The sequence below is a fragment of the Meles meles genome, chromosome 6 (assembly GCF_922984935.1).
Source record: "Meles meles chromosome 6, mMelMel3.1 paternal haplotype, whole genome shotgun sequence".
Classification (NCBI taxonomy): Eukaryota; Metazoa; Chordata; class Mammalia; order Carnivora; family Mustelidae; genus Meles; species Meles meles.
In genome coordinates, this window is record NC_060071.1 from 148030469 (window position 1) to 148055349 (window position 24881).

At 51.4% G+C, this 24881-nt stretch overlaps 1 protein-coding gene across 7 annotated transcripts in view; it reads left to right on the top strand.

The window, feature by feature from the left end:
• Positions 1 to 24881, top strand: part of PPP2R5C (protein phosphatase 2 regulatory subunit B'gamma) — a 122419-nt gene that overhangs the window by 6144 nt on the left and 91394 nt on the right. For 4 of the 7 annotated variants that reach the window (XM_046009354.1, XM_046009357.1, XM_046009355.1 and 1 more), the window contains exon 3: positions 7781 to 7943. In XM_046009354.1, coding sequence (XP_045865310.1) covers positions 7781 to 7943 — 163 coding nt within the window. Of the gene's footprint in view, positions 1 to 7780; positions 7944 to 22779; positions 22962 to 24881 lie in introns of those variants that run through there. The other 3 variants (XM_046009360.1, XM_046009361.1, XM_046009358.1) reach the window with 2 other exon arrangements.

A 24881-nucleotide genomic window follows, 5' to 3' on the forward strand; every position in this document is an offset into this window, starting at 1 on the left:
CCGTTTTGGCCCCTATTTTTCCGTCTTTTAAATTTCAATAGCAATTATTGGCTCAGTTGGTTCCTTACCATTTATACTGCCTTGGATGACTTTTATTTACCTTGATTCGCCTCCCTAACTAGATTAAGTACTCAAGGACAGCAATTTAACTTGATTCTTCTTGGCGCTTGCCATGTATGTGAGGACCTGGAGGCCAGAAGTGTGTGTTGGCGGATTTTAAAAGTGCTCAGGAGGAAGGGGAGCTTCAGATCAATTAGCTTGCTGGGGGTTCTGATATGCTAAATTAGAAGGGGGGGGAAATCTTGTTTCTTTATCTTTTGATCCTCTAAGGAAATTCTGCTGCAGAGTTTTCTTTCAAATAGATAGCAGTGGACTAAAACCGAAGATTATGGTACTTGGGTCTTTTTCTAATGTCCTATGAAAGTTCGTTTTTTTAATTTTATTTATTTATTTGAGAGCGAGCGAGCACATGAGGGGAGAAGTCAGAGGGAGAAGCAGACTCTCTGCTGAGCAGGGAGTCTGATGTAGGACTCAGTCCTGGGACTCCAGGATCATGACCTAAGCCGAAGGCAGTTGCTTAACCAGCTGAGCCACCCAAGCGCCCATCCTGTGAAGGTTTTAGAAGAGGGTTTTGCTTTTGCTTTTGCTTTGCACCGGAGGTCAGTGGAAAGCTGTAGTGTTGTAAGATCTTATTTTAATGACAGCAGTTCAGAACAGGATTTCCCTTTAAGGCTTCGGTATGCTCTTCAGTGCTTTATATTTTTCGTTTTGAGTTTATTTGGGGAGTTTTTCTCGGTAGAACATACATATACATTGGCCCTTGGACAACGTGAGGATTGGGGGTGCCAATCCCTCCCAACACACACACAGAGTGAAGAATCTGTTGTATAACTATTGACTCCCCCGGAACTTAACTACTAGGAGCCCTCTGGTGACGGGTAGCCTTACTGATAGTAAAAACAGCTGCTTAACGCATACTTGGTATGGAACGGTTACTGTATACTGTCCTCTTATGATGAAGTAAGCCAGAGGAAAGAAAATCAGAACGCAAAAAACATTTAAGTATAGTGGATTTATTGGGGAAAAAACTGGGCCCACGTAGTTCAAACCCGTGTTGTTGAAGGGTGATGTATATTTTTTTAATATTTTATAAATTTTATGTACGTATTAGAAAGTTTTGATCATCTTGTTCTGTACAAGCAGTGGGGGAAGATAAAAAGAAAATGGTCCTCACGTCTTAAGAAATTAAGTGTTGACCATTTCTGTTATTCACAAAGTGTCTCACCTGTTGTTCATGGGCGTTCAGTAGACGTTGGAGCCACTTGGCCCCCCCCATCCGTCACACCGTGCAGCTGCTGAAGACAAGGGTCAAGAAGGAGCACATTTCTTGTGAAGACCCCAACTAGAGGAAATAGTGCTTTAAAGCACCTAAGCAAACACAGGGTCACCATGAAGTTGGAGCCCCAGAAAGGCCTAGGGTGTGTGTCGCAGACAGGAGCAGTCAGCACTCCATCCCTCTTTAGGAAAAGCTCCGTTACACGATCCATAATTCTAGAAAGAGTTCAGTGAATTACATGAAATAATTTATCTAGTGTTCTTGATCACGGAAGAAGCCCAGAGTCCCCCCGCCCCCCCGCCGTTAGAGCAATTGCGCTGTGAGTGCAAGCCTTCAGCCTCCTGTGTCAGGGTGGGGAGCTTTCCACCTGCTTCTGCCTCGTGAGTCAGTCTGCCACCGGCATGAATCACGGTGATATTTCCCCAAGTCACAGGGAAGATTCATGTGAAAGATTTCAGCTATAAAAAAGCTTCAGCTTTGCCTTAAAACGTCGGGTGCCTGCCAAGGTCAGGGCTCGTTGGCATCTGGTTTGGCACGACGTTATAGGTCATGATCTCACACCTTCCCGTCCGTATGTTGTGCTCAGCCAAGACTTGGCGGGGCCCTGCTTCTGGTCGGGTTTGGGAAGGACCACTGCAGGGGAGCGTGCTGCCCAGATCCGAATCCGAGCCGCGCTGTCATCTGCCTTCTCTCCACCTGGGGGAGTGAGAGGACAAGGCCAGAACCAAATGCGGGGGGTGCGGGGGCAAGGGAGGGGTAGGGGGGGTAATTCGTTTGAGGACACCGGATTTCCTTCATCTTAAATATTTTATTGAGACGAGATTTAGCATGGCTCTGAAGGGGTAGTAGGTCTGAGCTCATGCTGATCTTGCCCAGTGGGAATGCCGGAATGCCAGCAGGATGCTAGCCTTGAGCCACCTGTGGCCCTTGAAATGCATGGAAACCAAATTAAATTTAGGAATTCAGCTCCTCAGCTATACAAACCCCAAACATATGAGGCTCGGGAGCCTCAGAGAGCAGCTGAAGACCACCTCCCACTTCACAGACAGCTCTGAGGGGCAGAGGGGCCTATGCCCCGGGCAGTAGCTTCCAAAATAATGCCCGTTCAGGTGTGTGTCCCTTCCTTTAACGCCGTCATCTGTCGCTCTTAATACAAAATACCAAATTTAGAAGGGAGCGGATGCAATTATTGGAAAAGGGGACAGTGGAAGAGAAGGGAAGTGAGGGGCGAGAAGGAGGAGGCCCTGCTCACCCCAGGCCAGGACAGCCTCTGTTGTGAGGAGCAGCCGCCAGTGTGCGGACGGGGCCACGGGGTCTCCCGAGGGAGTGGGCCCGGGGAGACCCAGGGACACAACGCTCCTCCTGTCTTCCTTTTCAGACGTTTTCTCTTTATTTGTTCTGGCGGTCGAAACACACATGGTTAAAATATAAAACAGTACAAAAATCCCTGCTCTCACTGCCCATGACCCACACTCTTGGGAGCGAAGCTGTCGTCTTCCCTGCTCTGCTGCCTAGCTCCGTGGCCCAGGTCTTACAGGAAGATGGCCGGCGTGGCAGAGGTCAGGCCCTGGAGGGTGGTGCCCTGTCCGTCACAGGAGTGACCCTACTCTCTCCCCAAGTCATTTTCTTCCCTGTAGGCCATGCTTTCCCCGTCACGGACTTTCCCCAGGTGACTCATTCACGGTCACCCCCCCAGGCACACTCTGAGACCGTCCAAAGCAAGCTTGCAGCGCGGGACACACGGCAGGGCCCTGTTGGCTTTCAGACAGTGCCAGGGGTGCTGGTGGGTGGGCCCAGGGGTGCTGGTGGGCACAAGGGGCGCTGGTGGTGTGTGAAGTCTGGTTTCTCACCCTGCAAAGCCGTGGCCCTGGGGCTGTCCACACCGGGAGCACCCTCTGGTCACTGCGATGTCGAAGCTGCTCACACGTTTCCAGAGGCTGCTTCAGGTGGCCCAGGTTGGTCTAACCAAGGAGAGGATGTTGAAGTTGCAGCCCGAATGGGAAGTGGGAGCCTGTGTGCCGGGATCTGGAGGAGGAGGGCATTCCAGCCAGAGGAAGCAGCCAGTGCAGAGGCCCGAAGGTGGGAGTGAGCTCGGCTGTGCGCTGGAAGGAAGGCCAGTCCGGCTGCAGACAGACAAGGGGGGCTTGAGCAGAAGGGATAGAGTCAGAGAGGTGGGGTGCAGGCAGGGAAGGTCCAGTAGGATCTTGTCAGCGGCCCTTGACAGGATTTGGGGTTTTCATTCTTAACGTGGTGGGAAACCATTGAGCTGGTGTGAGCAGGGAGAGGGGGTGGCCTGACCACATACTACAAAGGATCCCTGCGGTGCTGTGCAGGAAGTGGAGGGGCGAGAATCAGAACCAGGGGACCCCGGCAGCTGCCCAGCTCCTGCATACCCAGAGCTCGTGCAGCCTCCCGCCCGGAAGGGCCACGGTGCAGAGAACTTTGCTCGGAGCGGCCGCCCCAACACAGCAGCCTTAGTGTTTCCTAGACCGCCTGGTTTCCCGGGAGACCACCTTTCTGGCCCTCATCAGCGCTCGGCCTGACTGTCCCCAGCCGCAGGCTTGTCCCGGCACCACCTGCTAAAGAGTGTTCCCCACGGAGTAGTCCTGGCTCGCAACTCTGGGGCTGTCTTTATTCCAGTATCGCGCTCTTCAGATGAACGTCCTTTCAAAAGCTCTTTCAAGGCATGCGGGTCAGCTTCGCGGGCTCTGGGTCTCGTGGGCTCTGGCCCGTGGTGGTGCTCGTTCATCATGCGACTGCAGAAGGGGAGAATTTTGGAAGATGTCAGGAGGGTAGAGCTGCTTGGACGGCAGACACAAGGGAGGTGGTGTCCGAAGTTCAGGGACTGAGCGAGGTCCCCGGTCTGGCTCCACGGCTCCCTGCACGATCCCGGGAAACGGCCCCCCGCTCTAGGGAAGGGCCCTGCGTCCTGGTGTGACAACGGCTCCGGGCGCCCGCGCTGGCTCGGGCTGAGGACAGCGGCTGGCCACGCGTGGGCTGGGGGGTCTCAGAGACTGTCGGGGAACCTGGGCAGTTGTGTGTGGGCAGTGCCCCCTCGGGGCGCCGACCCCTTCATGTCCCGCCAGCTGCTGGTACTTGGCCCTGAGGAGAAGGGGGTGTTCGGAGCGTCTCCGTTTCTCCGGGCCCCTGCCTTGCTCTGCTGCTCCCGGAGCCCTTTGGGCCTCTCCCATCTCCTTGGGCCTCGCCTTCCAAGCGCTTCTTGTGGGTGACCGTGTATGTCTGCACCCCCCAGGGAGGGCGTCGGACAGACAGCCATTCTGTCCTAGCCTGTCTGTCCTCTCTTCTGTTGTCACTGCACACCGGGGCCCGGGCCCGGCCTCACAGCTGTCCCTCAGCCACGCTTCGCCTCGGCGGCCTCCCCGCAGGCCCGCGGCACAATCACGCCCCTCGCCTTCCAGACAGCCCCGAGGCCCCTGCTACGGGACTGCTGTTGGCCCTGACCCTGCTCCTCCCGCCACCTTCCCGAAGCTGTCACAGACACCGCGGGCCTCCCCAGATGGGCTCAGCCCAGTGGCCTCTGCTGCTGCCTCGCTGCCCTCAGCAGCCTCCAGGGGCCCCAGGATGACGAGTCCAAGCCGCAGACTTTGGCTTTCAGGGCCGTGGGATGGGTTGAGCTCCTTCCTGGAAGGCTTCCCTCAGCCTCGCCCTTCTCCTCGGCGCCCTCCTCCTCCTCCTCTGCCGCGCCGCACGCCACGGGGTGGTCTCCCTCGTCCGTGACTTCAGTGACTGTGTAGACGGGGAACTTCCAAGTTCATGTCCAGCTCACACGCGGTGTCTGAGAGCCAGCCGCAAGCCGCACCGCCAGGCCCTGCGCGGGCGGAGAAGGCAGCCGAGGGCGGCCAGGCGGTGGCCAGGACAGCACTCCGGCCCTGGCCCACACGAAGAGAGCGTCGCGGAGGAGTGAGGGAGGCCGTCACCATGACTTCGGCTCGGACTCAGGGTGCTCATGACCCGGCTTCTCAGCCCCTTTCTCCTTCCCACCACCAGTGACTGGGGCCGCCTGCTGGTTCCCCGTGCCCCCCGCCGGCGCTCCGTGTCCCCCATGCACCTGCTGTCCGCTGTGCGGTCGGACACCAGCGGAGACCGTCCCCTGCCCTGCCATCCGCGGTCTGCACTGCAGCCCGAGCCGCCTTTCGAACAGGAGGATGGATTCGCACCCTCACCCTGCTCAGGGCCCCCTGCACAGCTTCCAGGTACCAGCCAGGTCAAGGTCAGACTCTGACCCGGCTGGTGGGCTCTGCCAGCACCTGTGGCCCCCAGGCTCCCCTGGAGCCTGCCTGTCTGTGGCGGGGGTGGGCACGCCGAGACCCCGCTCTCCGTGGCCCTGCCCGAATGCCGGTCCCCCAACACACACGTGTGCCCTCAGAGGGGCCTCCCTGACCCGCCCAGTGCAGGGCAGTCCCCTGCTCTCACAGGACATGCCAGCAGGACGTCCAAGCCCTCCTGGAGCTGTCTTCCCTTCGGGGCAAGGACAAGATGGCCACCTCGTAGCCAAGCCCATCCGGGCAGGCAACGGCCCACAGAGCGGAGTGTGCCACGCAGAGGCCTCAGGAAGCCACGCTCATGTTGGGCAGGGGGGAAGCGGGGCCAAAGCACAGGGCCGGCCAGAGCAGGGGCTGGTGACCCGAGCATGGGCCTCTGTAGGAAGGAGGCCAGCAGGGCCCACACAGAGGGGCCAGGGGCCCCAAGTCAGCAGGTCTTGGGGATGACTTTCTGCTCTGTCAGACGTTCGAAGGCTCGTCTCAGCGTGTGTCCTACACGGGCTGTGGATACGCGTGGAGTTAACTGTTTCATGAGTTAGCCAGTTGCCCGGTGCCGGTGTTCCGGGCTTTGCTGCAGGAGCTGGGGGTCCACTCCTGTCTGGGAGGGAGCCGCACGTGCCCCGTTGTCCTCGGGGTCAGCATGTGTGGTGCACGGGGTTTGGCGTCGTAGGAAGTAGAAGGGAGATGCCAACTTCAGTAGACGTGTCCTTGTAACAACATTTAAAAAGGGGACTTGGCCTAGGAGGCACTGTCTGTGACTGGGGAGTGAAAACTAGGGGTTCTAGGGAATTCTGGGAGGAGAAGAGGTTGGATGGCGTTTTTAAGGAAGAAGACCCAGCTTTCTCGATCGGGTGGAAAGAGAGGTGTCAAGGGCCACATCCGGGAAAGCCCTTTCAAGGAGGAGGCTGCCGACCATGGGAGGGAAGGGAGCCCAGGCCCTCGCTCCCGATTCAGAGTCCTGTCTGCATGCGGGCATCTGGCTTCTTGGAAAACTCTTCCCAAGTCGGCCTAAGCACCTTAGTTAAAAATAAAGCTGCTCTGACTTCTTAGTAAAAATTCCACTCCCGGAGGAGAGCACATAGCCGGGGGCTTAAGCTGGCGTGTCTGCTCTCCTCGCCCAGTGTGACTGGAAGGGGCTTGGGGGTTGGTGTCTCCAGGATGAGCTTGGTAGGCTTCTCAGAGGCGCACATGTACACGTACAGACTCCGTTCTTTGGGGCTGGAAGTGGGGGAGGGATGAGCGGTTTGCACAGAGAATCTTGACGGTCAGCGCTCAGTTGGCTCTCGCTAGGGGCCAGGCCCATCTGAGCTCCCTGGATGCCCTCGCCCCGTGGGCCTGTGCCGGTGTCTGCTGCACGTGCCCCCTGCTCCCCGCCACCTCTGCTTGAGTGTTTGCAGGCTCCCCTCCCCTCCTGAGCCAGACATGTGTCCTCAGACACGTGTCTCCGTGAGATCCCCAGGCTGCTGTGCAAAGGACCACAAACTGATGATCTCACAGTCCCAGGGGTCAGACGTCTGAAATGGGGCCGAAATCGGGATGGCAGCGTGGCTAGTTCTTCCTTGAAGCCCTGGAGGAGAATCCATTTCTGGTCCTCTTCCAGCTTCCAGGGGCCTCTTGCGTGTCTTGGCTCGTGACCCCTTCCTCTGCCTTCCAAACCAGTGCCCTGGCTTCTAGCAGTCTCTCTGGGGCTCTCACCTCTGCTTTGTCATCTGCTTGTGTTGCCTTGTCTTGTCTTGTCGAGACCTGTGTGATGACGCGGGGCCCACACTGGCAGTCCGGGATCCCTACCTCGTCACCGTTCCAGAGTCCCTTTGGCCAAGTAAGGAAGCGTATTCTCAGGTTCCAGGGATTCGGACGTGAACGTCTTTGGAGGGTCACAGTCATCAGCCTCTATATATGTCAGCCTGTATGGGAAATGTTTAGAGTAAAAAGTCTGAAGGAAGATGTGAGAAATGAGGTGTGTCTGTGAATTCCTGGACATCCAGCATTACTAGCAGTGGGAGGTCGCTCAGACTCCGGCCACTCTAAGGGCTGGTGTTTACGGCGGAGTGGAGGGGACCGTCCCTGAGCGAGACTCACATATATATTCCAGATTCTAACTGTGCTATAAAAGACAACGGTTTGAGGTATGCATGTGTTTCTGTTTTTATTTCGGAAACAGATTTCCAGCAGGAAAAACAGCCTTGTGGCCACCCCATCAACAGTGTCTAGTAAAATTAAAGTACCAGTGCCTCAGCCCATAGTGAAGAAAGACAAGCGGCAAAATTCCTCCCGGTTTAACGCCAGCAATAACAGAGAACTTCAGAAACTACAGTCTTTAAAAGGTAATCTCTATTATTTGTCTTTTAAAAGTTAAAGCGTGCCCATGTAGGGAGACGGAGTCATATCATATCTGGGTAGCTCGCCAGCTTCTCCTGCCTTGGCTGTATTTAGTTTCTGTTCCGGTCACTTTATTGAGGTTTGTGTTGTTCTGTTTTGTTTTTCCAATGAAAATGCCACTCCCTGATTGACCCAACTGATATTCCAGATTCCAGAGCCATGGGAGATAAAAATGTAATGGCGACTGTGTTCTATGTGTAACACACTGGAAAAGGCAGAGGGGAGGCTTTAAATCTGTCCCTGTGAACCGTCACCAGGCTGGCTGGTGTCCCCTTCAAATAATTCTGCCCTTGGCACTTGTCACCTGCGAGTCAGAAAGGAGCCACTGCAAGGGGACATGTTCTGAAACTGTGGCAGTGTCTCTGCTTTCCTGGGGTTGGAGAAGTGAGAACTGTAACCATAGTCTTGTGGACTTACTCTTTCTGACTCATTTGGGGCTTACATTGCCCAAGGGTTTTCTATTTGAGATCAGTCAGGAAAGGGTGCCCTTTGCTTTGACTTTCCCCCGAACTGGAACCGTTGCCTGTTTCCTTCCGAGGGCGTTCAGTCCCTGTAAGTACTTCCCCAGGAGATGTGGAGGTTGAAGTACGTAAGACCGAGGAACATAGGGTAAGGACCCCAAAGTCAAACACGAACCTCTGAACACCTTTATATTGACTAAGATATTAAGACTAGCCTAATAAATGAAGCCCCAGACATTTTGCATACGTCCAGTTACTAACAATGGGTCTTTTGCAAGATGTATGAACCCAGAGCAGGAGGTGCGTCTATGCAGATGTATTCCAGTGCGCTGAGCGGCAGGTAACGGCTTCAGTGTAGACGAGCCAGGCAGGGGGAGGGGTGAAGGGAACGCAGGGGGAGGGACCAATTGATGGATTCGCAGATGCAATCCCTGCCGCTCACCTGCAGGGAATCCCACTGTCCCTGCAGCTTAAAGAGCAGGAATCGGCCTATGTTTGATTGAGTGTCGTCGATAAGACATGTACTAACTCACCTTGGGGAGGGGTGAGTAGACGGAGCACAGGAGATTTTCAAGACAGTGGACGCATTCTGAATGCTACCAGGTTGGGGGATACGTGGAATTTTGCATTTGTCAAAACCTGTAGAGTACACACGAACAGACCCTCTCGGACACTGCGGAAAAACATTAGTTTATAATGATGCGTCGGTATTGGCTGGTGAGTTGTAACAAATGCAGAAAGTTGATGACGGGCAACAGGTGGCCGGTGATCAGGAAACTCTGCACTTCGCATCTAGCGTTTCTGTAAGCCGTAAAGTTGAAGTCCGGTCGTGTAAAAACAACCACCACCACCGCGGAACAGGCTAGTACTGCCGTCTCTGAGACCCTCCGCTGAGTCTTCCCTCCAGCCCCTGACGCTCCTGCACCATAGCCTCCCGGTCACGGTCTGTCTCTGATGGGGCCTCACCCCTGCCTACCCGTTCATTCGTCATTCCCGCCTGCGTCTCCGGCTCTCCCCCGGGGACCACTTTCCCTCTGTTTGACGACGACGTCACGTCGAATCGCCTTCAGTGAGGGTCTAGCGGTGGCACGTTCTCCATTTATTTCTCTAGAAAGTGTATCTGTTCTGCCCTCATTCCTGAGAGAGGTTCACTGAGGCCTGGATCGTTATTTTCCTTCAGAACAATGAAGCTGACCGTTTCATCGCCTTCGCCTTCCCTCAGCATCGAGAAACCAAAGTCAGTGTTTGAAGAGGCTGAGACTCTGACCGCTGTTTTGATTCTTGTCTGTAACGTTGCCCTTTCGTTGCTCCCCTGCTGGGTGTCCAGACGCAGCTTTGTTTATTGTCCGTCTTTTTCAGGACTCGTCGTGCACCCACAGATAATTCTATTCCTCGGGGCTGGAAGGCTCCCAGCCCTTGTACCTTCTGCATTCGTCTCGTTTTTCCTTTCACTTTAAACAAACATGGATTGGACTTTTTCATTTACTGTCTTTTTATTCCTCCCCTGTGTTTCTCCAGCTTTTTGTGACTTCCCGAGCTATATTTTCGATGAGAGGGTCTTATATTATGGCTGATGAAGGACCGGTTTTCTTTCTCTTAATTTTCAACCCTTCATGGGAGGAATACCTTCATAATATACAGTGAAAATAAATAACTATGCCAATGAAATATAAAATGCAGTGTTTTGTGTTGTTATAGCCAATAGACGTAAAATGAGCTTGCCGAGTTGCTCTCACAGTCTCTGAGCACCACGCTTGACCTGTCACCTTGCTGGGAATCTGCAGGTCTGTCTTGTATGGGCCGAACTCCCCGTGTTAAGCTTTTCATCTCAGACATCCTTTTTCATTTACAGAAGTTACATTTTTCACCTGTAGTATGACTTTCTCCTATTTTTCTGTTCTTCCGTCTCTGTGGGTGGCGTAAACACCGCTGCTTTGCTGTCTACGTCAAATGATGTTATCATCCTTGCCAGACTTTGTTCATGAAGTCTTCCTTCCTCGAGTACCTGTTTTCTACTGTATGCTGGTCATTGTAGTCAACTATCTAAAATAAGTCCAAACCTAAAACGAAAGTATCTTCGGGCACCTGGCTGGCTCGGTTGGTTAAGCAACCGCCCTGAGCTCAGATCGTGATCCCGGAGTCCCGGAACCGGGTCCCACATCGGGCTCCCCGCTCAGTGGGGAATCTGCTTCTCCCTCTGACCCTCTCCTGTCTCATGCTCTCTCTCTCACTCTCTCTGTCTCTCAAATAAATAAATAAAATCTTTAAAAAGAAAGAAAGAAAGAATCTTCTTCTGCAGGGATTTATTTTTGCTGTTTCTGCCAGATGCCATTGGCATTCTGGGCGTGTTGTAAATCACAGCACAAGTTTCTTACAACTTATTAAATTAGTCAAGCCAGTTGTCCCATAAAATGTCCTGCTTAGGGGCGCCTGGGTGGCTCAGTGGGTTAAAGCCTCTGCCTTCAGCTCAGGTCATGATCCCCGGGTTCTGGGATCGAGCCCCACATTGGGCTCTCTGCTCGGTGGGGAGCCTCCCCCCCCCCCCCGCCTCCCTCTCTGCCTACTTGCGACCTCTGTCTGTCAAATAAATAAATAAAATCCTTTTTTTTAAAAAATGTCCTGCTTATTCCCTGTAGTTCCGGGAAATAGAAACCTTCTCTGGGTGGAGTACGTCAGACATGGCGCTGTAGAACCCAGGAGACGTTAGTGCGGGATATTCATCCAGCGGAGGGACTGTTAGGGTGATGGTGGTGGACTGATCTCTCCGTCAGATCCTGACCCTTCCCTCTGCAGCTGGGCTGGCTGAAAGCACGGGTAGTGATCTGCAGGGTAGGCTGTGGCCTCCTGCTGGCCTGTCCCCACCAGCGCCACGCCAGCACCGTGTACCCACGGGGCAGCCCTCACTTGACTCAGCAGCCTCGCTAGAGAGTCATCGGTTAAGCTGGCGTTCTTCTGACAGCAGCGCTGTTTCTCACCGCGGGAGACACTTGGCTTGACATGCAGCTCCTCCTGAACGTCAGGATAGGCTGCTTGACGCTCTGCCTTTTGCTTACACTTTCCCTCAGACGGTGGAAACTAAAGCCTTTTCTGATTTTCTTTTCTTTTCTTTTCTTTTTTGAATACAGTATGGACTTGGGTATTTTTATTTGATTTCAGCGTGCTTCAGCCTGCTAAAATTATTATTCTTGTGATGTAGGGATACAAAATTTTAACCACTGGGTGTTCTTTGGGGTTGACACGTGTGTATTTTTTGACAGGGACGCATTTATTTTTGACTCCTTGATTTCCGACACAGTAAGATGTTCCCCAGTCTCACTTGGTACCTTCTTTGCCCCAGACTTAGAATTGGCCACTTTCAAAGAGCCCCGATTCCTTACAGTGAGGACTGACTTTAGAGACCAAAATCTGGGGAGGGGAGTAGGGGTGCTTGTTGCTATGGGACCGACGATGCTTTGAGGTGTTGTCGACGGAGGGAGGTGGGATACGAGTCTATATACGTATGCATGCTACGTTCATATTGACGTTTTCAGTTCAGCCTTAACATCACGGTGTTTTTACATGTTTTCTTGAGTCTTCAGTTTTTTCTCTTTTACACTGAAAATCTTGGTTTTGAAGATCATTGACAGAATTATTGCTATATCCTATTAAAATAATTCACAGCAATAATACTGATACCATCACAAATAGTAGGAACTTTGAAGTGGCTCCTTTCATTGCAGAAAAAGTCGTCGTGTTTTTATCAGGATCCGTGACGTGTTAAATGTCTGGGGGGCGGGGGTTGGCATCTTTAGAATTGTTTGCGTCCTCTGGCCTAAGAGTGGGCTGTGCCAGCCACTTTCGTTTCCTTCGGGGTGTTCTTAAAGTATCCATCATGTGGCTTTTGCACAATTCTTACTAAGTTTTATGCCGGGATACTCTTGCTATGGTTGTTCTTGTGTCTTCTGAGTAGCTGATCATTTATACGAAGGCGGCTGATTGCTGTGTCTCGCTTTCGCATCCTGCTTTCCCACTGAGTTATCTTGCTGCTGACGGTAGTTTTCATTTGGTTCTTTCGGATGTCCCAGGTGTCTGGTGATATCGTTCTGAGAATCCTGCTGGTGTCTTCCCCCTGAACTGAGTGAAAATTCCAGTAAGTTGTCGTAGGCAGTGGTACAAGCGGGCGTGTGTGTGTTGTTCCTGACTTGAGTGGAAACAGAAGCAGGGTTTTTCAAACAACCGTGTCCCTCCGTTCTGTGATGGTCCTCGGTTTTCAGCCACGAGATATCATGCTGTAATGTAAATATTTTGCCTTTGTTCGTGTCTTTGAACGGTTCCTTAAGCTGGACTCAGAGGAGGGAAGCACTGGGCCAAAGCCTGTGTGTTTTCAAGATCCCTTTGTAGAGACTGCCCGGGCGCTGTCCCGGGAGGTGGGACCGGACGGGCTCCCCCCGACCGGGTGAGATGCTGTCCCATCGCACCTTTGCCACACTGGGCTTATTCAAAATCTGAGTCATCTAGTAAGTGCAAAAAGTAGCATTTCCTATTTTCATCCAGTTAGTGGGGAGGCTGAGTGTAGTCTTTGGGCCCTTTTCACTCAAAAAGAATTCCTTAAATGAGACCCTGTGCGCACCATGTTTGGTCGGAAGGTAGAAGCATTCGATGCCAAATGAAGGGAGATGTTCTGGGTGACGTGCAGCCTGCGGCTTGTCTGCGGTTCTTGTGGGAAAGGAGAGCCTGGGAGAAGTCAGGTCATGAAGGAGCAATGGAGACAAACAGCAGTGAACCAGAGACCTTGGGACAGCAAGTTGGAGTTGCTAAGCACTTGGGGTTTTGTGAAAGAAGTTGCTACGTTATTGTTGGGAGAATTTACATGGTCCTGGTTTTGTGATAATACAATACTTCAACCTTTTTCAGAGCAATTCGTTTTCTGATATTGTTGAAAGTTTGGCCATACACACGGGTCACTTTTCCTGCCTGGAGACAAACTGTGCATGAATTTAGAGGAGCTTCGCCTCTTGGCTTTTAGTTGCAGAATTGTAACGGTGCAGTATGAGAAGTTTCCAGAGCGCCTGTCCTAATTCCAGCGGGCCGAGAGACTGCTCTCAGCAGTCCTGTTTTCTGCCCCATGCTTGGGTCTCTGGACAGGTCTCTGTTGTCCTGGCTGTCCAGGGCAACAGAGGAGATGGCCCCAGGCGTGACAAGGCAGGTGCCGGGGTACAACAAGTACTTCCTGACCCCCTGGGTTGTCCGGAGCAGGGGGAGGCAGCCAGGACAATGACAGTGACCAGAGGCGGCCCCAGACCCAGATCCTGGCGGATCTGGCTCTTCCAACTCAGGCTCCTCTTGGCTCCGTTCTCAGCAGCTGGGCAACAGAGCCGCCGCCAGGGCCCCCCAGGTACATGACTGAGAGCTGGTGCCGTGTCAGCCAGCCCGGCCCTTCCGCAACGCTATCCTGTCTGCTCTCCTGCAGCCACAGAGGTGGCTTTTACTGCAAGGGACAGTCTGTCTCTGGCCTCTGCCAGCCGCCTCGGGGCAGAACTTGGGAGTTTGCCTCCAACTAGCTGTAGTCTCACATTTGATGTTGGGCTCAGGCCCTCTGCACGCCTCCCCTTGATTTCTTACTGCACCCCACGTCCCACTCAAGACCGCACACACGCGCCATGTCTCGGATGGTCCCAGCCTCTGTCCAGCCCCTGGGCAGACACCTGGCTTTCCTCTCCACTCTGCTTCATCCTTTTTCCTAATTGTGGTAAAATACACATCATGTAGTATTTTTCATTCTAACCACGCATCTGTCCGTTTCAGCGGCAGTGAGCGCATTCTCGGTGCTGTGCGCCCGTCACCCCCGTCTGGTCATTGTCCGCAGCTGAACCCTGCCCCTGCTGTACGCGCCTCCCCTCGCCCTCCCCCTGCTGTACGCGCCTCCCCTCGCCCTCCCCCTCCCCCGCAACTGCCATTCTCCTTTCTGTCTCTGATTTCGACTCCGCCAGGAGGCGGAATTATCCAGAATGTGTCCTGCTGGCTCTGGCTTCTCTCTCTCTTAGCTTTGTGTCCTCAAGGATCACCTGTGTTGTAGCCGGTGACAGGACGTCTTCCTTTTTAAGGCTGAGCACTACTCCAGGGTATGGCCAGACCACCGCATGCCCATTCATCCGTCCACGGACACGCAGGTGCAGAGCGCTCCACACGCCTTACTCTTGCGGGGCACATCCCCGAGGGCAGAGCTGTCTGCGTGTCTGTCTGGGTGCCCGGTCCAGCATCTGCCAAGGACGCTGGAGACACACTTTATGGGAGGACTGGAAAGCCCTTCGGGCCCTCTGCCTGCTCCTTCCACACTCCCTTCAGCCTCCAGAGAACCTCCCTGGCATCCGCTCTTGTGCAGAACCAGCCCGGGCTCACCGCTCCCTCCACCTCGGGGAAAAGGAGGCCTGTTACCGGCAGCTGGTGTGCGGAGCCGCTGGGTAGGTCATGTGGACTAGGTACACCTTGTGCGATGCCTTCCCAGAACCAGGAGGGGCTGGAAGCCCCTGCCCTGCTTTCCAGCCCAGCTGTGGGGAGAACGACAGCAAGCCCTTGGGGTAAGTTCTGCCGGGTCTCCTCCACTTACCCCCGCTGGCCTTCCCTGGGCGCCTGCCCGGCCACGCTTTCCACTAGCAGGACTCACCCAGATCCACGGGGCAACCAGCGCTGTCCCTTTTGTCCTTGCTTTTTGGCAAGCAGACGTTCCCTGGCAACCTGAATGCTAGATATCTTTGATCTGCCTCGGGAAAAAGTCTATTTTAAACTCTAAGTGAAGCCAGACGTTTTAGGTGAGCTCTCTCACTCTACCAAAAGGACATCATCCAGGCTCCTACAGTTTCCAGTTGAGAAAAATAAATTAAAAATTCGTGCCAGCCCGCACAACGGCCATGCTTTGCTGTGACAACACCACAGTGCACAGGGCTCACACACAACTTTCTCTGAAAGAAAGGAACTGCAAAACTTTTCACTAAGATACGAGCACATTTAATTTGCCAACAAAATTGCCTGGGAGAAGAAAAATAAAACCTTGGGCTAAATTGAAACACGAAAACTGTACAGTTTTATTCCGAAATGCTAAATCAGAAATCAGATCAGTGAGCTGTATTTACAGGCAGTTTGCTTTTAAATAAAGACCAAATCAAAGTGACAGAGGGACCAGGGAATAAAGAGTAATTCCTTTTTTTTTTTTTTGAGATTTTATTTTTTTATTTGTTTGACAGAGACAGAGAGATCACAAGTAGGCAGAGAGACAGGCAGAGAAAGAGGGGGAAGCAGGCTCCCCGCTGAGCAGAGAGCCCGATGCGGGGCTCGATCCCAGGACCCTGAGATCATGACCTGAGCCGAAGGCAGAGGCTTAACCCACTGAGCCACCCAGGCGCCCTGAGTAATTCCTTTTTTAAGCCTGCACTTTGGTACAGCACGAAGATGCCTGCATTTACATGGGTTTTTTTTCTCTTCTGACGTTCAGTTAGCCACTGTGTGGTCCACCATCAGTTTTTGATGTCATGTTCAGTGATTCGTTAGTTACGTGGATGCCCAGTGCTCATCAGCATGTGCGTCTTTGATGGGGGCGCACACGGAGCACGAGGGGCCTGTGTGCCCGCCCTCTGTTCTGGAAGGCAAACCGCCATGAGCGCACGAGGTGCCTTTCCTCCCTCAGCATTGGCTCAGGCCCATGGTGGTGCAGCTGCCTCGGTGGAAAGGGCGAGGGGCGGGGCTGCCCCAGGAGGGCTGGAGCCCAGTTGGGTTACACAGAACATTGCGCGTCCTCCCAAGCAAGGAGCTGGAAGATGACATACACCCCGCTTCTCCCGTGACTAGAACCATCCCGGGTCACTCCAGGTGGCAGGAACTCACAGCCCGGCGACAGGGCTTGGCTACAGTGGGAGGCTCTCCTGGGAGCACCACGGAGGGCTTGTGCCGTCGGTGAAGGCGGTGCTCCGGGAACCAGTGGAACCTGGTGGCTTCAGTGAGGCTCCAGATTCACAGTGAGGCGGACAGGGTGGCTCAGTGGGTTAAGCCGCTGCCTTCGGCTCAGGTCATGATCTCAGGGTCCTGGGATCGAGTCCCGCGTCGGGCTCTCTGCTCGGCGGGGAGCCTGCTTCCCTCTCACTCTCTCTGCTTGCCTCTCTGCCTACTTGTGATCTCTCTCTGTCAAATAAATAAATAAAATCTTTAAAAAAAAAAAAAAAACAAACTAGTCCGTGACTGATTCTTTGAGGCAGGGAGTCCGCGTCCTCTCCTGTTTTGGTTCAGTTTGTCTTGCCCGATTTAGGCCATTTTTGTTTGCGTGTTTTTTCCTACATAACCTTGGGGCCGCATCCCAATGAGCACACCTTGGGGGTCGAACTTCCCATCACAGCCCATTCTCAGTTCTTTGCCTGCGCCCGGCAGGCTGCGTTCACTGAGGCTTCCTCTCTGCTCACTTCATCTGTGCGTCTTTTTAAAAACTGTTACTTGTCATTTTTGTCCAAGTATTATAGGCTTATTTTAGCAATACTGAAAAATATACAGAAGTTTCAGGAAGAAAAACCACCCATTGCCATAACACTCCACAGCTGATATTTGGGAAGTGTTTTTTTTTATGATCATACTATTTCTGAAAACTTACACGCTGCCCTTTCCAGTTATTTTCATCTTAAATGCTTATAAAGATTTTTGATGGATGTGTAATATTTCATGGTGTGGGATAATCCCTTTGACATTGAAGTGGTTTCTGGTATTTTACAATCATCAATAAAAATGTGCTGCTCTAGGAAAAAAAATACTAGGAATTAACCAAGGAGGTCGAAGACTTGTACACTGAAATATGGAACACTGCTTCAAGACACTGAAGACCACGCCTATCACTGGACAGACACCTGTGTTCGTGGACTGGAAGACAAAACTGCCAGGATGTCAGTACTGCCTAAAGAGATCCACACATTCAGTGTGACCCTTATCAAAATCCTAGCAGTATTTTTTCCCAGAGATGGAAAAATCCATCCTAAAATTCACATGGAATCTCCAGGGACCCCAGATGACCAAAGCAGTTTTGGAAAAGAACACCACACTTGGAGGTCTTATATTTCCTGATACTAAAACTTCCTTCAAAGCCACAGTAATCAAAACTGCGTGAGACCAACATAAAGACAGGCATATACACCAGTACAGAGTAGACCAGAGAGCCCGGAAATAAACCCATGACGTGGTTTTTAGCAAGGATGCCGCCCGCTCCATGGGGGAAGGATGGTCTTTTGAACAAATGGGCCGGGTAGAACCGGATGCCCACATGCAGAAGAATGAAGTTGGACCCCTGCCTCACGCCGTACACAGAGAGTAAGTCAGGTGCACCTGGGTGGCTCAGCTGGGTGAGCGTCTGACTCTTGGTTTCGGCTCAGGTCATGCTCTCGCAGTCATGTGATCGAGCCCCGCATCGGGGTCTGTGCTCAGCACAGTCTGCTTGACATTCTCTCTCCCTCTGCCTCTGCCCTTCCCCCCACTCGTAATCTCTCAAATACATAAAATCTTTTTCTAAAAAAAGTTATTCAGTGTAGATCAATGACTTAAATATAAAAGCTGAGATTACAAGCCATCAGAGGAAAAGCTTCATGGCACTGAATTTGCTACTGATTTCTTCAAAATGACAGCACCAAAACCACAGGCAACAAAAATAGTTAACTTGGTTGACGTGAAAACTTGAAGTTCCTGTCACCAAAAAACACAATCAACAAGGTAAAAAGGCAATCCAGAGAATGGGGGGAATAGGAGTCGTTTATCTGAGAAGGAATTAATATCCAGAATCTGTAAAGAACTCTTACAACTCAATGACAAGAAAACCAGATTCAGAAATGAGCAAATGACTCAAAGAGACACTTCTCCAGAGAAGACATAAACATGGCCAGTAAGCACAGGAAAACATGATCAACATCACTAACTCTTAGGAAAATGCTAAACAAAATCACAGTGAGACACTACTTCACATCCATTAGTGTGGCTACTATCAAAGGAAGAAAAGAAAAAAAACAACAGAAAACAACCAGTGTTGGTAAGGATGTGGAGAAATTGGAGCCCTGTGCACTGTTGGTGGGAGTGAAAATGCTGCTGCTGCTGTGGGGAAAAGCACAGCAGCTCCTCCGAGAGTTAAACATAGAAATGCCATATGTCCCCGCGATTCCGCTTCTGGGGGTACACCCCAAGGAGTTGGAAGGAGGGGCTGAAAATAGACACCGGCACACCCCTGTTATTCACAGGAGCCCGGAGGCAAAGGCAGCCTGAACGGCCATCTGTGGATGAATGGGCAGCACGTGGTCTGTTCAGCCTTACGAAGGAAGGAGATGCTGACCCCTGCTAGGACAGGGACAGACCTCGAGGACGTTACACCGAGGGAAGTAAGCCCGTCCCAGGACAAACACTGCCTGATTCCCCTTGGATGGGGTCCCTGGAGTGATCAGATCTACAGAGATAGAAGTAGAACGGGGGTCGGGGGGGAGGTGACTGAGGCTGGGGGGCCGGAGCGGGGAGGGGGCGTTAGTGTTTCATGCGGACGGAGTGTCGGTTTTACAGGAAGAAGAGAGTTCTGTGGACGGACAGTGCGGCAGCAGCTGCACAATATTACAAATGGACTTAATACCACTGAGCTATATGCTTAAAAGTGGTTAAGACGGTGAATTTTATACAGTGTATTTTAGCACAAATTTTTAAAATATTAAAATGTGACACACATTCTACTACTACGTTTCTAGAATAGAAACATTTCTAGAATAGATTCCCGGGAGTAAAATTACTTAAAGAATCTTGATCCACTTTGCCAGATAATTTTAATTCTGAAAGGATCCAGACAACAACAGATTTGTTGGCAGGGTCACAGCATGCCTTTACCGTGGGGGTGACTGTCATTTGTTGAAATTACTGCTGATTTGAGAGGCAGAGAATTACTTTTTTATGCAAGTATTGATCAGTTATAGCTCTTTTGTGAACTGAATCAACATTGAGGCCCTGTTTGTTTGTTTGTTTGTTTGTTTTAATAGGTTTTATTTATTTGACATAGAACACAAGTAGGAGGTGCAGCAGAGAGAGAGAGAGAAGCAGACTCCTGCCAAGCAGGGAGCCTGTTATGGGGCTCTGTCCCAGGACCCTGGGATCATGACCCAAGCTGAAGCTAGATGCTTAACCCACTGAGCCACCCAGGCACTCCTAGGCCCTGTTTTTTATGAGCAACATCTGTCTTTCCTCTGGTCTTGAGGGAAGGAACATCCAGAAATTTGTACATTTCTTCAATGTGAGCAATATCCATTAAGGGTTTGTCTGTTGTTTTTAAATGTCCTATTCTCTTGATACTCACTTCCCTTCTCAAAGCTGTAGGGATTTGGGGGTTGAGGGGGGTTTGGGTTTGGTTTTTTATTCAACTCATCTCAGATTTTCTTTCGGTGCAAAGACTTAAGTTGGCTTATCCCCATATCTCCAGCCAGTTATCTAACTAATCTTCCCCTTTCCACTGATTTGAGAGTCATCTTTGTCGTAATAATACACTTGGATACATAGGTTTCCTGCTGGGGCGTGGGGGATGTAGCTTAGTCTCTCAGATCTGACCTGCTTCCTAGCCTCTCATTACACCGGCCTGAACTCACAAGCTTCCCAGTGGGTAGGACTAGCCTTACTCACAAGTAATCTCATTCTTTTGCTTTTTATTTTTCCAGGGGAACTTTAGAACTGTTTTGTCAAGAAAAAAGAAAAAGAGACCCAACCAAATTTTGACTGGAATTGCTCTAAACCTGGAAATCAGTTTGGGGGAAAATGAACACCAATATATTCGTAGTATTTACCCTTCCAGACCAGGAGCCTGCCTTCTGTGTATCTGTTACAGTGTTTTTTCCTCTCTCCATATTACTCTGTATTACTTCATCGTACTCCGTAGTACTCCGTAGTACTTCATAGTATTCTGTAGTACTCTGTAGTACTCATTTGTTTCTTGGCTTATTTATGTTCAGGGTGTATTTCATCATGATTTCCAGATCACAGTTCTTAAGTTCTTTTTTTTTTTTTTTAAAGATTTTATTTATTTGACAGAGAGAGAGAGAGAGAGATCACAAGTAGGCAGAGAGAGAGGGAAGCAGGCTCCCTGCTGAGCAGAGAGCCTGATGCAGGGCTCGATCCCAGGACCCTGAGACCATGACCTGAGCTGAAGGCAGAGGCTTAACCCACTGAGCCGCCAGGCACCCCAGTCCTTAAGTTCTTTCAAGAACTACTTTCTATGCACAAGGCTTCAAAAGAGCATGGGAGGGAATCACTAATAGAGATCCTTTGATCTGAGATCCTTAGGAAAAATACATCAAGAAACCTCTTCACTTGTTCATTGACTTCGAATCTGTATATTTTACATAAAGATCCTAGGAGTCTTTCCCTCTCATCTCTCCATTTTAGCTCATCAGCACTGTCTTGGGACAGGCACAGTCCCCTTCTCGTCGCCTGTGAAATATCAGATCATTTGAGGACAGGTCTCTCTGTTTAAAGTACAAATCTGCAGAAGCACCTGCCCCGGACCCCTTCCTCAGCCCCCTGTGCTCCCCTCCTTCCGGTCGCATGCACGTCTGAGTTCACTGGGCATCGCTCCCTGGTGAGAAGGTGGTGGTGGTCCCCGGAGTGCCGTCCTTCCCTCCGTCTGACAGACCCAGCGGGTCAGCAGCCAGAATTTAAAGTCACATGACCTGCCTGAGAGCACGGGCAGTTCATGTTCCAGTTGCAGAGGTGTGAGGCCAAGGATGTGCAGGTGGCAAAGGACTGGTCCCTGCTGCTCGTTAGAAATAACTGTGTGACCAGCTCTGGAACCCAGCGGCACCCTTCCGCCCTGGGACAGAGGGAGGCCCGGCTGGGATTTGGTTCGCTCTTACTAATTTGTTTTCGTGGTCAGTATTGAGCACACTGGCGAGGGGGACTTACTAAACACCCTGGGCCATTGTAGTGGTTCATACCCTCCTGGAAATGTGGGGCTTGCCAGCCCGCAGGCGTCACCGCCAACCCCCTTGCATCTCGGGTGTTTCTTATTATGGGGAAGGAGGTCTGGGAAGCAGGGGGCTTTGGCATTGGCGTTCGGGTCAGGGAACCGTAAGAGAATGCCTGAGCAGAGACGTGGTTTGGACACAGTGTGTGTGTGTCAAGAAGTGAGGGATCCGTTTCCCACTGTGCCTGCCAGAGGCTTTCTCTGAAGTTTGCTTTCACTAGCAGGGAGACTTCTTTTCGTTGGGGGCCATCTCTTTGATCCCCTCCTCATCCTCCAGAAATGCACAGCTTTTTATATTAACTTCTTCTGGAGATAAGAAAGATCTAAATAAAGCTTTTAAATAAAGCCCCATAGGCTAATCTTAGCCACCCAACAACCGGGTGGCTCAGTCATTAAACATCTGCCTTCAGCTCAGGTGATGATCCCGGGGTTCTGGGATCGAGCCCCACATGGGGCTCCCTGCTCAGCAGGAAGCCTGCTTCTCCCTCTCTCACTCCCCCTGCTTGTGCTCCCTGTCTCGCTGTGTCTCTCAGTGTCAAATAAATAAAATCTTAAAAAAATAAAGTTATCCCCGTAAAAAAGAAGGGAAAGATCCTGTTTCAGAGACTTCAAACGTAAAGAAAATTTCTATCAACTTCAAAGTATCTAATGTGTTGCCATCTTTAAGATAAAAAACGAACCCTGCATTTCATTTTATAGCTCGCTTTTAACTGCCTTTAATCTGTAGCGTTTTCTAGCTCCTCGATTTAAGGAAGCTTTCATTTCCCGTGTAATTTTTTAACTGAATTTTTCCAATAAAAACACTAGATCCCAAAGGGGGGGGGCGGCGTTTGGGGATCAGCTCATAACTGGGCAGTAGGGAGGCTGAGCCCGAGTCCCCACTAGCGACTTGGGCTTGCCTAAACACCACGAACCTGGGTTGCTCGCGTGCTAACTCCGGGTTGCATGTTGGAGCACCTGGAACCTGGAGCCGCCAGCAGCCAGGCGGGAACGGGGCGCCCCTGACTTTGTGGGGGGCGGGCGCCGGCGGTGGAGTCCCTGCGGCCGGCACACGCGCCTCGTCCGCGGCCGCTCCCCATCCGGGGTAGGGCCCGCCGGGGGGAGGGGATGTCCCCGGCCTCAGACCTGCACCACTGGAGAGGGGCTCTCGGGCTGGAAGTTAGCGCCGAGCGAAGCCCGCGGGAGCCGGCAGCCGGCAGCCGGCCGCGGGCACTGACAGCCGAGCAGGGCGCTCTCTCTCCATTTGCAGTTTTTTTAGTGTCATTTTAAGTTGCAGCTTCTGGCCAATCAGCGAGCCCCATGCCTGCTGACATCACGGGGCAGCCAGTTCCCTCCAGCTGCAGAGCTTCAGTTTGTCTTTTTTTTTAAACTAAAATGGAGGCTGGTTTCTTGCCTTAAGGAGTCCATTGCCTCTCCCGCTGGAGTCTAGATGTGGACATGTAATAAGGCGGGCAGCAGGATGGTGGTGGACGCGGCCAACTCCAACGGGCCTTTCCAGCCCGTGGCCCTTCTCCATATTCGAGGTGAGTTCCTGTGGGTTTCGCCGAATCGGAACCTTCTGTGGTTAGTTAATAAATGGCTATTGTGCTTCAGATAAGAGGAGCCGGAAGTCCTGGCCGGCAGGGCCGTGCGGCTGCGCTGCACACTGAGTCCGCCGAGGTGGGCTGTGTCACCGCGGGCTGGCATTTTACGAACGACTCGCCGAATCGGAGTCTGGACAGAGGCCTTGCACGCATAGTTCAAAGCTGGTTTTTCTGCTTTCTGCTCGCTCTCCCATCCCCCTTTCGGAGCCGTGCTGATGTCAAAGGATGTGAAGTCACTGCCTGGGGAAGGTATTGGGTGGAGGTGGGAAGGAGAGGCGGGCAGGCAGGCAGCGCCCGGCCAAGTTGTCTGTCCGTGGAGTTTCTGTTACATCTGGGTCGCTCAGCGCGGCGATCGTCTCACCGGGGTCACAACTCCATAAGGAAGATGGATCGCCTTCAGGAAATAGGCAGAAATGATCGGAAGAGAACTTCCTTTAAAGGGGGTTGTTTTCATGTAGCCTGGGGAGCCTCAAAGAGAAACATGCCCAAGCTTTGATATTCGGAAATCTATTGTGGGTCTTAATGTCTGCGATGTGAGCGGGTTCTGGGAAGACTAGGAAGTATTTGGCATTTAAATAGGTTCTGTATGGACACCGGACTCTGAAATGTAAAATGGCAACAAGTTTTCAATGCGTACGTAGGTCTCGCTTGCTTCTTGTAGTTCATACAAAATTTAGGTTCAGAACTGAGCTGAAGAACACAATGACTGCGGTCTTTCATCATAATTGTATTAAAATATAAGTGTCGGTATACTGAGTTGGCATTTTTAAAACACATGTTAACGTGATATACGTTTTTTGGTTCATCGTTGGGAGAGACAGAAAATGGACGTTAAGCTTTATCAGATCACTTTAAAATGTATAATGTCACAGCTACGCCCCGACAACACAGTTGTCACTGTCCGAGTCTCCTCTACGGACCGGGTTACAGGAGGGTGGGGGCGCCGTTTCCAGGTGACTAATGGTCCGTGTGACCAAAATGCCAGACAAGATTTTTCAGGTCCTAGGGTGTATCCAGGGAAGATAAGCCGCACGAATACTCAAGCTGTTGGAATAAAATGGGTGTTGCTTTTCTCTCCAAACCCTCTTTAATAAAGCTGGTGAAAATTAATACTCACTGTGACCAACTTGTAGGTCGGGCTACGCATTCGCTATTTTACTGTGTGTGCCCGGGGAAGAGCCAGTGTTGACCACAGACAGCATTTAGATATTTTAATGTCAGGAGCCAAATGGGTAAAAGCAAAATGTAATTGTGCTTAGGTTTAAATTAGTTCTTAAATACCAACCATTTAGCAATAAGATCATTTTATTACATATGAAATAAATTTTTATAATTTTAAGATACCTTATAAATAGGTATTTATTCTGGTTCATGAGGGTTTTTTTCTGATTTTAGTAGACACTTAAGGCGCTGGTCAGCTTTTGAACTGAGTATCTTCTGAAATGGAATCGTTGGGTTTTTTGCCTTTGGTTGAGTCAGTGTTTGCTAACTGTGGAGGGATTAAGTAGTGGAGTGTATTAACCCGAAAGAGACTTAAGTTTTGTTTTGTTTTGTTTTAAGATTTTTATTTATTTATTTGAGAGAGAACAGGAGAGGGGGAAGGGGCAGAAGGAGAAGCAGACCTCCTGCGGAGCAGGTAGCCCCATGCAGGACTCGATCCTGGAATTCCAGGATCATGACCTGGGCAGAAAGCCATCACTCAACCAACTGAGCCACCCAGGCGCCCCAGAGACTTAAATTTTTAAGAGCGGGTAACCTGTAGGGACTGAAAACTAACTTTTAATTGAAACGGGAATAATTTCTAATTTCAAAACTTGAAGAAGGCTCTGTTTACTCGTGAGCAGTTTTCAGAGGAAGCGT